The 15653-nt window shown below is 39.2% G+C and overlaps 1 protein-coding gene across 1 annotated transcript in view; it reads right to left on the reverse strand.

Moving 5' to 3' along the window:
• Positions 1-15653, reverse strand: part of LAPTM4B (lysosomal protein transmembrane 4 beta) — a 42717-nt gene that overhangs the window by 6829 nt on the left and 20235 nt on the right. The window contains exons 3-6 of the mRNA XM_015813580.1: positions 14275-14348; positions 12878-13000; positions 7307-7405; positions 3359-3454 (exon numbers count right to left, since the gene is read on the reverse strand). Of these exons, the coding sequence (XP_015669066.1) occupies positions 3359-3454; positions 7307-7405; positions 12878-13000; positions 14275-14348 (392 nt within the window). The remainder of the gene's footprint in view (positions 1-3358; positions 3455-7306; positions 7406-12877; positions 13001-14274; positions 14349-15653) is intronic.

Consider the following 15653-nt stretch of genomic DNA (forward strand, 5'->3'; position numbering starts at 1 on the left):
TTCCAACTTTGCGAGATCTTTTTTTTCCCATGAGAAGTTGAAATTGATTGATTGATTGAACCTTTTTTTTTTTGCACATGGCAGCAGAGGCCTAAAGAGAAAAGGTTTTATAAAACCCAGCTGAAGGCCTAGGACTGGGGCGACAGTGCGCGTGCCCACAGAGAGGGCTCTGCATGCCACCTGTGGCACACGTGCCATAGGTTCGCCACCACAGGTCTAGGGAAGTATGGCAGGAGACTGAATCTTTGATTAATGCCCCTTTCCATCTTTCTGCCCTCACATTGGAAGCCATGGTTCCAGATCCTTGGACCCCAGGAGCTCTGAATCTGCTATTAAATACCAGGTCTAGCTGTAATGAGACTTTCCTAATCTTTTATATTATCTGCTCAACCTGATTCTGAAATACTGGTGGACTAATATTTCAGATAGTAGTATTGGACATATCTTTTATTTTTTAAGATTAACAATGACCCATGATAATCATAAACCTGATCCTTTCTTTTTCAGGAAAGGCTGTGGAACAATTGATGGTCTTACAATTGCAAAGAACCCTAATGCAATAGATTATTTGGACTTTTGGCAGTCAGAGTTAAGGTCAGGATACTGCCTTGGTCACATTTGTTAATGACTTTTGAGGAGACCAGGTGCAACCCTCCTGTTCCTCCTTGATCTCTCAGCAGCTTTTAAAACCATCAACTGGGCCACTTCTGAGCAATTGGAGAGATGGTCATTGTTCTGCAATGATTCTGGTCTTTCCTGAAGGGACACTGACATTCAGGGTTGGTGGTGACAATAGATCTGCCCAGAGACCTCTACACTGTGGAATGCCTTAGACTAGAGCAGGGGTTCCCAAACAGGGTGCGAGATGATATTCCAGGGGGTGCAAAAACTTGGGTTTTCAAAATTATAGTCTATATGCATAATTTGTTGCCGTTATTTCAAACTTTTGTAAGGGGTGTGAGAATATATCAGAAGCATTCTAGAGATGCGGGGTATAGAAAAGATTGGGAACCACTGCCGTAGATCTTTCCTCTCACCACTCCTTTTGAACAGCTATCTAAAATCACATTTTCATCAGCTGCATCCTATTGGCTGAGATTTGGTCAGTTTGTCCATCTTGGGCTTCAGCAAAATTGTGAAGACCTATCCATTCTTTCCTATGCAACAGACTGGTGTGTTGTAATTGAATGTGGTTTTTATCTTTTGTTTTGCTCTTTTTATCTTTATATGTATTTGAGGATTTGGGTTAATCATTTTATACATTGACACTGTGGCCCACCCCAGAATCTGGGAACAGGCACCATACAAGTAAACAACCATCATTGTATATTTCATAGGACGTAGAACAGTTTCAAGAGTCTGCCTGAAACACATATACTAAGCAACAGCTGGAATTATTTCTTAATAAAATATCATCTGTTAAATAGTGGAGCTCAGTTTGTCTCTCTGCTTAACTGAGCAGGAAGCAACCTAAATGTTTGTCTATGAGCATTGCCATTAGAAACCACTCTGGAACAATTACAAATGGAAATGGACTGCCCAGAGATAATTTATAGCTTTGAAATTCTTTGTGTTGCCAAAGCATTCCTCAGAAGACATTTATTGAGTGAGAGAATATACAGCTGCCCACATATTTGACAGTACTAACTTTTAGAAAATAAAAGAGCTCTCTCTAGACAAAGAACATACACTTATCAGGGGAAGTGATATAAAATGTACAGTCTCCTGTGGCAGGATCATCTGGGAGTCATTAAAAGACACCTCCAAGAAATGGGCTTTCTGGGTCTAATTCAGAGCAAACATTAACAGAAAAAGTTTATGTTCCTGGACCGTCCAGTATCAGGGTGTGGATAGTTATGGGAATTAAAGCAAAAAGGATTTAATTGCATTATTGCACATTAATGATACTCTTTTTGTTTAAGATTTCCCAGGCTGAAGGACTGAATCTTTAGGGAGAAGGTGAGCAGGTTGTTGGTGTTCCTGGCCCTTACAGGAACTAGACCTACTGACAGAGGTCCAGTTCAGATCCATAAGCTAATATCCCCAAACTGGGGGCCAATGTTTCTAGAGCAGTGATGGCGAACCTTTTAGAGACCGAGTGCCCAAACTGCAACCCAAAACCCACTTATGCATCATCGAGTGCTGGGTAGGGGTGGCCCATTGGTTGGGTGTGGCTCATTGGGTGGGCATGGCTGCGGTGGTAACGGCAGACTGGGTGGGACTAAAAAGTTCAATCAATCAATTCCAACTTTGCAAGATCTTTTTTTTCCTGTGAGAAGTTGAAATTGACTGATTGATTGAACCTTTTTTTTTTTGCACATGGCGGTGGAGGCCTAAAGCGAAAAGGTTTTATAAAACCCAGCTGAAGGCCTAGGACTGGGGCGATGGCGCGTGTGCCCACAGAGAGGGCTCTGAGTGCCGCCTCTGGCACCCGTGCCATAGGTTCGCCACCACAGTTCTAGAGAATGCAAGGTTCAGTCTGCCCACTATAAGATTTTTTTTTAAAGACCCATTTACCATAATATCTATATCAATATCAAGGTTGGAACAAATTAAGATGTAAAATTTTAGTTTGATGTTTTGTTAAGTGTTGGCTTGTTCTGTGGTAATTCTAATATTCAAAACTTCAGGTTTAGATAAAAGGCATGCAGCAGGTAATTAACTAGGAAATGCTAAATAAGCAGCACAAGGATGGTCAACATAGGGACAAGCTTGGGCACAGGTGAGAACATACATTTATCCTTGAACAATCCAGCTGTAAATATAAGACCACTGAAAGAACCCTGTTAGATCTGGATTTATACATCAATCTAAGCCATAGTATACATTTGTTTTTTGATTTAATGTACCGTGAGCCACTGTGGTTTATAACCTAAGGTTCATGGCTAAGTGGAGTATTGGAACCACACCAATTTGGGACTATTTACTAAACCATGGTTAAAATCAAACTTTACATACATGAACTTACTGAAAAGATATTTTAATCACTGTTTTGATACTAGTAATGGCCAACCAGATATCTCTGGGAAGCTCAACAAGAAGACAAAAGCATTCCCTGCTAATGTCCCGAAACGCACATTATCCAAAACCACAGACAGTTTTTCCAGAAATGAATTTAGCTGATTTTTCCTTGGTGAAACCAGAGCATAAAGAAAGTGATATCTGACTTGGGCAACTTGTTGTCTCAGCATATAGGACCCATCGTTGCCCGATAAGTACGTAGGAAAGCAACAGCCATGCTGGTCAAAGTTGCATCATTGAAGATTCCCATCACTTTGCATTTTGTACCACCCCAAACAGGTCTTCTCATCTAAACCCAGGAACCTCTCACAGCTCCAGTCAACCCGAATAAACTTACCGCTGTGTCATTAGTGGTAATGTAGACCAGGACATCAGAGTTGTTTCTGTTATTAATGTAACGGTAACAGTTCCATACACAACTGATCAAGTAAGCCTAGAAGGAAAGAGGGTGGAGAAAAGGGAGAAGACAAGATGTGCTGAATAGTGAACTGAATTGCTTCACCATTGTGCAGCTTTTCCAAACTTTGGTACCTTCAGTTTTTACTGTGCTAGCTGAGGACCTCAGGGAAAGTTCTCAAACTGGAGAAGTTGAATCATATGTTATATGCTTCTTAAGAGATTCCTGTTTTTCCTTTCTGTCTTGTTTCCAAAAGCCAACTCTGCAGAACATTGGTTAGTGTGGGTGACTCCCAAAGCTCCTCTCCTTTCACTGGAACAGTTTTGTACTTATTTAGAATAGTTAAATTTACGAAAAAATGGTATTTAAAATGACAAATTAAAAATAGGGATAGGCTAAGCCTCTAAGTTTAGGAGATAAAATGGCAAAACAACTATTTAAATCATTGTAGACAAGAACCTTTGCTCACAGTAAAAGAAAACTGTAGTAAGTTCTCTTTGAAAATTCATCTGGATATTATCCTGCACATTCTACATGCATATCAAGGCTTCAAATATTTCCCTGTCAGGATTAATCTCTTCATAAATTTGCTTGCAAGGTAGATTAATGAGACGCGGTGATATAAGCCAGAGCTAATGGATATACAGACACCTTAAAAAGTTATAAAAATGTGCATAGTCAAATCACTCCAAATCCACATCTTTCATTCTTTTTCTTTGGAAGCCAGGGTCACAAGTGTTTATTATTATTTTTTTTTTAAAAAAAAACCACCAGCAGTTTGCCCACAACTGACACCTGGTAGAACCATCTGTTAGCACATGTATCTGAATATGATTAACTAAATTCAGCAAGCTGGCAAAAACAAGTGCCTTGGAGTTTTGCACACAGAAGCACAATTTATATAACTACTGAAATGAAGATTCTTTTTGTCCACCTCTTTCCTGCAGATTTGTCCTTAAAAGACTTTCATTCTGCTGAAAGAACTTCACGTTGTCATGAACTGATTTTATAGTGCATACTTTTCCTATCCAGGAATAGAGAAGTGAGATGGTCAGATAAATTTCTTGAGTTTCTACCTCTAAAGACAGCTGGTATAACATAATAACGGAATCCTCTTATAGAATTATGAAATCCTTGATACACATCTCACTTCTGCTATTTACTCATCCAATAGCTTAACGAGCTGTTCTCAATCAGCCAGTCTCCCAGACTGATTTTCTTTGTAGTAGAGGAGCAGAATTTGATTTTTAAATACATTCCAGGGACCCCAAAACAGTGTATGAAACCAGGACAAGTGAATTTGATTTCATTTTTAAAATACCTCAGGTTAACCTAAAGTAAATCTAGTTACCATAATTATACATTCCAAGCATTTCCTCTTCTGACACTTTTAAAATAATTCAATAATAATTTTTGGAGATTTCGGGGTGCTGTAGTCAAAGTTTTGGATTGCTCTGTATGGTCTGGCCTCTCAAGATTATTGCAAGTAGGCCTGGCATGTGAAACACACAGAATATCCCATAGAAAAAGTAGAAATGTCTGAAATATCCTATATTAAAAGGATATTTAGGAGGATTTTTTTTGTGTGTATCACAGAACAGAAAGCATATGAATTTGGGAGTTGCTGCAGCTCATTGATTTTGGTGCACTTCAGCTACCAGTTTCAAAACATAAAAAATAAGATCTAAATGGCAGCAAAGACTTGTAGAAACTCTTTTAACTGTTTGCTGTCATCTAACAGTGATCTTCTTTTTTTTTAACAGCTGAGACCTCTTAGGATGCCTTTAAATCAATCTTGTCTCCTGACAATTGCTTGGACAAGTCCAGGCAATTTTCTTGGTAATATTTCAGAAGTGGTTTGCCATTGCTTCCTTCCTAGAGCTGAGAGAGGTGACTGGCACAACCCCCCCCCCCAGCTGACTTCATGCCCAAGGCAGGATTACAATTCACAGTCTCTCAGTTTCTAGTCTAGTACTTTTAGCTAGTACACCTAACTGGCTCTCCAGTTGAGATCTGGCAGCCCTAATCTGAACAATCCTATTTAACAATATTATTTGAGTAATAAATTAAGGCAATATCAAACCCTTAGAACTTTTAAAACACAACTAAGTCTGCTTTCCTTGCTCTTACATTCCATTTGAAACAAATGAACATTCTATTAACACAGCCCAGGAGTCAATTTAAAATGTTAGAGGATTTATTTATAGCTTTTTCCCTTTTCTATAACAGAAACTGTTTTCTATCTTGCTAACATTTTGCCTTTACAAATGTTATTATTATTATAGTAATCTCTTAAACATGATAAATATAATATTAATTAGCATATACTAGCTCAGTGGAGTCATTTATTTTTGGTTTAAGCAAATGCAATCTGGTGGATGTTTTAAAAAATGCTGCAAAAGAAGAGTAAGGATGGCCAAACATAAAAGAACTCCATGTACAGGAAACCACAAAACAGTGCTGTGCGTTTTGCCAAAGATTAATAAGATCCAGCGATTAGTTTTACAAAGCTTTAAAGGGCCATTAACACAGCACAAGGCTTCAACAGATAGCTTAAACAATAACATTTAAAAATTATCTTTAATATGAGAATATAAAGCAGATAATTTTCCTTATCTCCATGACCCCCACAATATATAGGAATCCATTTCATTTTCATTGAAAAGAAAGTATCAATCAAAACTTTCCCTAATTCAAAACTACTTTTCAAGATAGTGTATAGATCAGGGGTGTCAACTGCCAGCTCGTGGGCTGGATGCGTCATGGCGAAACCGCACCCACCCCATTGCCGGCAATGGAAAAAAAGTTGCAATATGTCGTGACACGTCACGTGACGTTGCGAGTTTGACAATAGATGGCCAAAAAATTAGCTGATGGCAGATAATTGAATGATACTGAAGCAAATGAAAATTGGAACAAACAACTAAAATAGGAGGGAAGTGACTTAAAGAGTGACTCTGATGAGAACAAGAGTTGAGGTTTATAGAAATAGCAATAGCATTTAGACTTATATACTGCTCCATAGTACTTTATAGCATCCTCTGAGCAGTTTACAATGTCAGCATATTTTACCAACCTCGGAAGGATGAAGAATGAATCAACCTTGTCGTCCCTAAATACCAAATGAGCCAACAGCGTATTGCAAAGAAACCTAAACCTTCTGTATCATATCCAGATACATAACAAGTTTTCATTCTTAATAACATGCACCCAAGAGAAGAGAAATCACAATTTATTGCATTAATAATTTTGTCATGAAAAACAAGAGAAAACAAAAACGAACTGAAGAAAAGTGATAAACATCTTCAAATATCTGCAAATTACAGTTGTACACTGCCCTTCATCTGACAGATTCTAATCTAGAGCAAAATGCGGAGGCACAAAATAGCTAATCAGTCTCCTGACAAGCACCTTACTACCCTTATTTTCAAACAAAGCATTTTGCTGTTCTCCCCCCATTATTTTGATTTGCTAATTCTGCTTATCAGACTTTTGTAAGACTGCCATGGGCTGGCATTTCACTGTGCAGCACCTCAACTCCCAATTTTACCTTTATAATTAGAAGAATCTTTAATAATTGAAAAATAAATCGGATGAGACAGGGAGACAAAGGGGCAGCAAGGAAGATTCTGTGGGCATATTGGCACATGCTGACAGCAGAGTCCCTGTGCTTGTCCATACTCAACAAAGAGGACTGGTTCAAGAGATCTTTCCTTTTTCTCTTGTCCAGTTTATGGCGGCAACCTAAATTTAGGCATCCTAAAGCTTCCCAGATTCCCTTGATACTAAACTGAGTAGCAGATAAATTTAATAAACAAACAAACAATAAACTTTTTCTATCATTTCCAGTTCATATTGTTAAGGTGGGTAAAAATAAGTTATGCTTACCTTGAAAGCCAATGTGATACTTAAACAAAGAAGAAGAATGACAATTAAGCAGATTGAATTCATTGACATAATCTCTTCCTTGTAGGGGAAATTTGCAGGCTGAAAATTAGAAGGAAATTGTTAGCAATCTCATCAAACTTTCTGCTTTCTTTTTTATAATGTTAAACACAAAGTTCATTTAACATGGTTGTGTCGTGTGAAACTGAGGGGTATTTTACAACTTCAGAGTCATCCTGTCAGAGCAAGTTTTTTGATATGCCTGTGTGCCATCAAGTCAATTTTGACTCCTGATATTTGCCTGGACCAATCCCTGGAGTTTTCTTGGCAAGGTTTTTTTGGAAGTGGGTTGCCATTGCCTTCTTCCTAGTGTGGGAAGTCAGCCCCCCCCCCCGAGAAGGAAATATTAAAAGGGCAGAAAAATATATTTTCTCAAAGAATCTTAAAGAGACAGAAAAGCATGCCCAGTTTTCTTAATAGCCCCAATTCTGCCTCCCCCAAGCAGAAACCAGTTCTATAGAGATGCAGATGTAAATCCGGGGAGGTAGGAGATTAAGAAGACAAAGACCTAAAATCTACATATCCCATCCAAACTCTAAGAGTCATCAGGCCCAGGGAAGCAGGATATGACCTTTGGACATAATAAGATTGACCCATCACCATCAGAATACTAGAAAGGCACACTCAGACTCAGGTCAAAGTTCATGCCACAGGAACAACTCCAAACAAAAGGCTTCAGAGGATATAAAAACCTACTTCCTACATGTGCTCAACCCTCTTCTCTCCTCTTTTTCTGCCAGAGCCATCTTTCTGTCTGGCTCTTCAATAAACTACAACCTTCTTCCCAAAGCAGTTGCCATGTTTATTCCCAGCTTGGATGAACTACGATGAAGACTTTTCTTCCAACACTAGGAAGAAAGTGACTGGTCCAAAGTCACTCAGCAGGCTTCATGCCGAAGGCAAAACTAGAACTCACAACCTGCCAGTTTCTAGCCCAATGCTTTAACCACTACAATAAACTGACTTTCAAGTTCTTTCTTGCTACTCATTAATTCCACAGAGCTTGAAGTGGATTTTATTAAATGACATTCCAAGGGACCCCAATCTCCAGTCTCCAATCTGATACAGGAAGTCCTCACGTTACGACCATAATGTGGCCTATCCATTACAATCATAAGTTATGACAGTTGTAAAGTGGGTCGGTAACATTATCAACCTGATTTTATGGCCTTTTTTTGCAGTGGTTTGTTAAATGAATGCAGCAGTCATAAAGTGACACTCAGATTAAAGGGATGCCGTGGTCATTAAGAAAATGGCTTAATGGGTTGGTTTCGCAGAAAACTGGGAGTAAATGCTGGTTTTTGGCAAAACCATCGTAATACACAATCATGTGACCACAGGACGCTGCAAATGGCTATAAATGCAGCTTGGTTGCAAGAGCATGAAGTGTGGTCACGTGACTAGGAGGCCATCCATTGGAACTTTGAATCTGGGTCGTACGTACTCCCCAGGTAGGCCTGTCGTAACTTTGAACAGTCACTAAGTGACTGGCCATAAGCCGAGATCTACCTGTAATCTATTAAAACAAGTAGAAAAGATTAGGAGACAAGCAGATTTAGCAGTCACTATGCAAAGGAGGAAAATAAGTTTTCGGAACCATAAATTAATTTGGAAATATCATTCAACCTTCTCAAATAAAAATATTGACACAAACTGGATATAGTAAACTCCACAGTCCTATAAGGACCCTATTTACATAATTGTATGGGATGGATGTGAAGGCAAGAAAAGAAGGTGCCTTTGGAATCGATACTTGCACAGGACTTTGAGCATCTTGTATACATAGCATTCAATTTCCAGCAAAAATAAGCATCAAACTGCAGCAGAGTTTCTGGATGCTACAAAATTCTATTCCATGTGTTGAATGACATATGAGTCATAGACTGGATTCACACATTGTATAAATTACACTAAATTGTAATTTGTTTGGTTTTGGCTTAATCCGTTGCATAAATCCAGGCAGCTGTGATTTATTCACTAAGCTGTGGCTAGAATTCAGCAATTAGGATATTGGGCAGGAATTTACCTCTCCACCCAGCTAAGATCATGTTGCAATTGTCCCTAATTTGTCCCAAAGATTGTTTTGAGAATTGAATAAAGAAGCAGAGAAAACCATGCATTCTATTCCCAATTCTTTCTACAAGGTATGCAGTGAAAGTGTAAAACTCATATATAATCTTCATCACACAATTGGAAAAGGCTATTAAGAGCACTAAGTCCAACCACTTCCCCTATGAAGCAATCTAAATTAAAGCAATCTAAGTTAAAGGTTGAACATACCTTCACTTCTTTGTGTCATTGGTCTTACCATTAAAGTGCTCTTATTGTTCCTAATATACATGGAAACTAATCAAGGAGAGAAGCAATCTAGAACTAAGGAGAAACTTCCGGATGGTTAGAACAATTAATCAGTGGAAGAACCTGCCTCCAGAAGCGGTAAATGCTCCAACACTGGAAGTTTTTAAGAAGAGACTGGACAGCCATTTGTCTGAAATGGTATAGGGTTTCCTGCCTGAGCAGGGGGTTGGACTAGATGACCTCCAAGGTCCCTTCCAACTTTATTATTATTATATTAAGAAACATTCCAAGTCAGTTTTAACTTAAAATCCTTTTTTGCATCTTGCCTCTGATATAAGATTGTTCATTATCATAAAGTGAAGACAGTGCTCTTGTCTACAGGTTGCCCTCAGCTTACAACAGGTTGCTTAACAATCATTCGAAGTTACTAGCTAAGGGGGGGACTTACGACCCAGATCTGAGGTTCCAAAGGTTGAAACCCCCCCCTGTGATCATGTGACTACACTTCAGGTATTCAGCAACATGGCTGCATTTATGGCCGTTTTCAATGTTCCCCCAGTTGTGTGACCACATTTGGTTTTGCTGAAAATTGGCACTTCCATTTTTTGGCAAGACAACTGTGGTGTTTGCATTCACAATTGCCACATTTGCTTAACTGCCACAAAAAAAAAGTCATAGAATTGGGTTGGTCACATGAACAAACCATTTTGCAACCGTTACTATTATGACCATAATGGACAGTTTCCTTTACAGTCATAACCACCCATGTGACATTTTAGAAACTATTAATCACCTCCATCTGAACCTTCATGTGACGGCCATATCTGGACCGAATGGTCATGGGGAACTTTCTACCACAAAGAAGCAACTGCAACTCTTCATTGAATGTATCTGTTTTTGTAACTTGACAAACCACTCAGCAGTGATCTTTTATACTGGCATTTTAAATTACAGAATTCTGGAGGGAGAAAAGAGTTATTTTTCATTCTCAAAGATTGCAGCCACAAACTATTTGATGTTTTCTGCCAGATTCATTTAAACACAAATATTTCTGCATGCCTTTCTCTTTTGCCAAGTGCTAGCAAGACATTTTCCTCATTTGGAATTTCACTGAAGTGCACCAACTGTTTAATCCCACCAGATGAAGTATAACAGATTGAAGATAAACACTGTACAATCATGCTTTCACTTCTCTATTTAAAGAGAAGCTACTCGAGTGCCAAACTAATATTTTCATCATTCTTCACTTTGTTGGAAATACATGCCTATTTTTGCAGGATAGTAGTTTTGTCTCTCTTCTCTTACATAGCTTTGCCCAATTCAAACCATGTTCAGCATCTGTCAGACAAAGTCACTCAGATTTGCTTGCCCTGGGACACAGGCTTTGCTGCAGGTCCAGGGGAGGTGGCTGGGGGTGGGGGTCTTGTCCGGTTATCCGGGAATGATTTGAAATTGTTGAGCTGAGGAAGTGGACAGGTCATCGCTGGAAGTTTTTAAGAAGAGATTGGACAACCATTAGTCTGAAATAGTATAGGGTCTCCTGCTTGAGCAGGGGGCTGGACTAGAAGACCTCTAAGGTCCCTTCCAACTCTGCTATTCTGGAATAGTTTGCCTCCTGGAGTTGTGGGTGCTCCACTTCTGGAGGTTTGCAAAAATAGACTGGACAGCCATTTGACAGGGATAGTATAAGGCAGGGGTAGGCAACCTTGGCTCTTTTATGACTCGTGGACTTCAACTCCCAGAATTCCTGAGCCACGAGTCATAAAAGAGCCAAGGTTGCCTACCCCTGGTATAAGGTTTCTTGCCTTGACTCAGAGGTCCCTTCCAGTCCTATGATTCTATGATCACTGCGTTTTGTACCACCTGAGGCTTCCAGATGCTTTTCCATAACAGTCCCCACATAGAGTATGTTATAGTAGTCCAATCAGGAGATGATTAGGATATGAATGATTGTGAGCAGAGCCTTCCAGTCTAAGAATGGGTGCAATCGACATGAAAGCTGTGCAAAAGGCTTCCTAGTCACAACTGCCACTTGGAGGAGCCGCGAGTCTAGAAGGATCCCCAAATTGCACACTGGGTTTGTTTGGGGCTGAGAGTGGATCTCTCTCCCCCAATCGCCACCAACTGTGGCAACCCTGGAGAAGGCAGGTGAAGTATGGTGGATTGTGCTTATGAAGGAAAGCACACATTACACCTCTACTCTGCAAATTGCTTCCGACAGAAGGAAAAGACTGGAATCTAAGATTAGCATACCGCTAAACTCTTTCAGTCTGCTACATTCCCCCCCATTCCTCTCCCTTTAAAAAAAAAAAGTTGCCCTAAGAAGAAATATTGGCACAAAGAGCAATTGAAAGGTGAAAGCATTGCAATATTAAACTATTTGCAATAAATTCTATGTCCCTTTGAGTGGGACACGTTTTCCAGTCTGACATTGTATTTTTCAGAATTCTCCCCCCCTCCCATTAATCCTGTTGCACCCCCCCCATTCTGGGGAAAAGATGGGGCTTAAATATAGAGGGGAAAATTTATTCCTTCATGGGGGATTAAATATCACTTTGGCACTGCATATTTTCTTCTGGCATAATGTTCCTCCTATTATTTTCCGGAGCAGTGGAAGCTGATTTGGCATTCTTGACATTCTGATCCAAACATATTCACATATGCTAAATAGGTTGGCAATTACTATAATAGCAAAATGAGGGATTAGAGAAATAGAAGTCAATGTTTTTGATACTCTTAGCACTTTTAATGCTGATCTGCATTTGCTGTTATCCTTAAAGCCCCACCACCACCACCACCAAAGTGCCAGTTTCAGCCCCCCCAAAAACCCCCCAAAAGATTGATCTCAAATTATAGGAAGAAGTAAATCCTGGCTTTGCTCTCTGTAAGAATGTTTAGGATACTATAGGTTCTAGAGCAGGGGTAGTCAACCTTGGCTCTTTTATGACTCGTGGACTTCAACTCCCAGAATTCCTGAGCCAGCTAAGCTGGCTCAGGAATTCTGGGAGTTGAAGTCCACGAGTCATAAAAGAGCCAAGGTTGACTACCCCTGTTCTAGAGTCATCTGACAGAGAACAGGAATGCATGGGGCTACTAATATTCTTATGTTTAGCCTGCATGTATGGGCAGGTAAATCTTATTCTCATAGTCTGTGAATGAAGTCTACAACAATCATTTACATAAACAGTCTGAATATTCAATAAGAAAGTCTTTTACCAGTTGCTGCAGATAATCCCGAACTGTGTTTGGATAAACCAGTACGCTGATAGCAACTAAAGTGTTGAGTGCAAAATCAAAGATTTGGTAACAGAAGAAAGGGATGATCCAGGCTGCATGTTGCTAGACATAACAAATAAAAAGAGAGGAGGGAATAGTTGCTTATAGAATTTTAATGCAATTTTCAATCATTTTTCTGAACAGGTCAAAGGGATCCATACATTAAAAACAACTACATTATAAAATATTGGAGATCTTCCAATCAAATCAATAGGCAGGCATAAAAAAAGGCTTTTCATTCAAGAACTAGCAAATTTCATCCAAACCAACACACACATATATATAATTAGGTTTAAGTTAGTCTTATAAAATATAAATTAATCTTGATCTACTCCATATATTATTTCTCTTCAAAATAAATTCATTAAATGAACATCTCTTTATTAATATTCTTTTCAGAACATAATTCTGTGTGTAAATATTGCACAGTAATAGTAATAGCACAGTGCTAAGTAAACTGCTGTAGTACGGCAGGTAAACCTTATAAATAATTTATATGTATTCAGTACTTGATATATAAATCCATCCGTTCTCCACCATTCAGTCAAAACTGAAGGAGCTTCTTGGATGAGAAGCGAAACGTCTTCAAGGAAAAAACAAGAAACTCCAGTTGCCTTTTGAAAAAGTATCTTTGGGACATTTTCCTGAAAAGTTTTCAAAGCAATTTACTGGTCCTGAGAAAAGTTCAGAATGCTTATACTTGTTTTTCTAGGAGGCCTTTCCCAACCAGGTGCTCTTTATATTGGGTTATAATTCTCAGAATTGCCAGCTATCATGGCCACAGAAGTTATAATCAAACATAACTGGAGGGCCCTAGATTGGGGAATACACCCTCCCCTATAATTAATCTTGGCTAACTTCTTTAGACATTTCTAAATGCAGCCTCATGCTCTGCTGTATGCTTCTCCTAGACCAGACATGTCAAACTTGCGACGTCACGTGATGTCGCGCAACGTATCGGAGCTTCTTCGCCATTGCCGGCAATGGGGTGGGCGCGGCTCCGGTATGATGAAACCGGCCCACCTGCTGGTAGTTTGACACCCCTGTCCTAGATTCCTTATATTCTGCAAAGTACATCCTTATTCCATCATGTTTTGGACCTAACTGACTGTAGATAATCCTTCTTTATGAATGTCTAACTTTCTTTGTGCGTGTTTTCTGCTTTGTGGTCTGCTGCTCAAAGTCTCATGAGTGGGGCCATCTGCAAATAAACAGTTATGTTTTTCTAGCACCATGCCCCTGGCAACTTTGTATGCTATGAGCTACTAGATGCTTTGTGGACCAGTTTCAAAGTAAGTTAATTAAAACAGAATACAACGCTGTACATTATGCCTTACCTTATATGCACCATAGGTGGCCATCGCACAAATGAGAATCATGAGAAGAGAAACTGCAGTTGCAATACACATATCTGAAATAAATAATGAATCAGTCACAGCTCTGTGGAAGCCAGCATTTTTGTTTTATTAAATAAAATGTATTCATTATTATTGGTCCCCAAGGAAAATATTCAGATATCCAACTGAAACTGTTCTCTTAATAGCATTCCATGTTTTTAACAATACACAATGGTACCAGAGGCCACAGAAATCAAGACTGCTTTTTTCCTCTTAAACAAGCCTCTCCTTGTTTATGAAACACGAACTGGCCTGAGACAAAACTGGATTTTCCTTGGTATTATTAGAAGGTGTTTCCGGCCTAGTTTCTTCTCCTTTGGCCCAGAGAGTACTTTTCTGGTGCAGGAGCATCCTCTGCTGGAGGACTTGGCTTGCTGTGATATGTCCAAATTATTTCAGACTAAGGTTTGCAGAAGGTACTAATTTTGGACCACACAGCTCTTTGGCCTGAGAAAAACAAGCCTGAGCTAAACCCCACCAGTTTAACTGTCATGGTTCCAAAAGATGAAACTCTTCAAAGAACTTTGAGGCATTGTTTACCTTAAAGAATCTTTAATTGAGCAGCATAGCTTTGGTACCTACATAGTTGAAGCTAAAATCTGACTTCCCCTCCCCTTCAGCACATAGATCAAAGCACAATTCCCTCCTACAACCTAACAGTCATAAATCACATTCTCCAATTAGTTTGAAATGCTGGCTTCCCACCCAGTCTTCTCTCCTGCCATTCTTTATCAGCTCTTGTTACGATATTGTATGTCTTAACTAACTCCCATCACATTCCTCCCCCTCCCCCAGATCATCTAATAATTCTAAGAGTACAGCATAAGAAAGAAAAAGGCTGCATCTCCATCTGTTTTCAAAGCAAGAACATCCAGTGTTAGCAGCATTGACATTAACTTTATATTCTTAGCTCCACCAAGCTGATATCCTTGTCCACATTTATGTATCAGAAGTATCAGACCAACTTCTGCACCTTTTGAATATTGAAGCTGCTCCATCATCATCATCATCATCATCATCATCATCATCATCATCATCATCACTAGTCTTTTGCTCTTTTATATATATATCTTTTATTAAAGTTTTTTCTTAATATAAAATGCAAATAGAACTAAAGAGAGTGGGAAAATGGGAAAGGAAAGGGAATGAAGGGAATAGAACATAGAATAATAGAGTTGGAAGTTGGAATAAAGTGAAGGAAGGGGGAAAAGAAATAAAAAAGAAACAAAAAGCAGTAACTTCCAATTTTTTTTTGATGCAGTAAGACAGAGGTCCCCAACCCCCAGGCTGCAGCCCATTACCAGGCCTTGAGCCATTCA

The sequence above is a fragment of the Protobothrops mucrosquamatus genome, unplaced genomic scaffold (genome assembly GCF_001527695.2).
Source record: "Protobothrops mucrosquamatus isolate PMUCROS unplaced genomic scaffold, P.Mucros_1.0 scaffold_69, whole genome shotgun sequence".
Lineage (NCBI taxonomy): Eukaryota > Metazoa > Chordata > Lepidosauria > Squamata > Viperidae > Protobothrops > Protobothrops mucrosquamatus.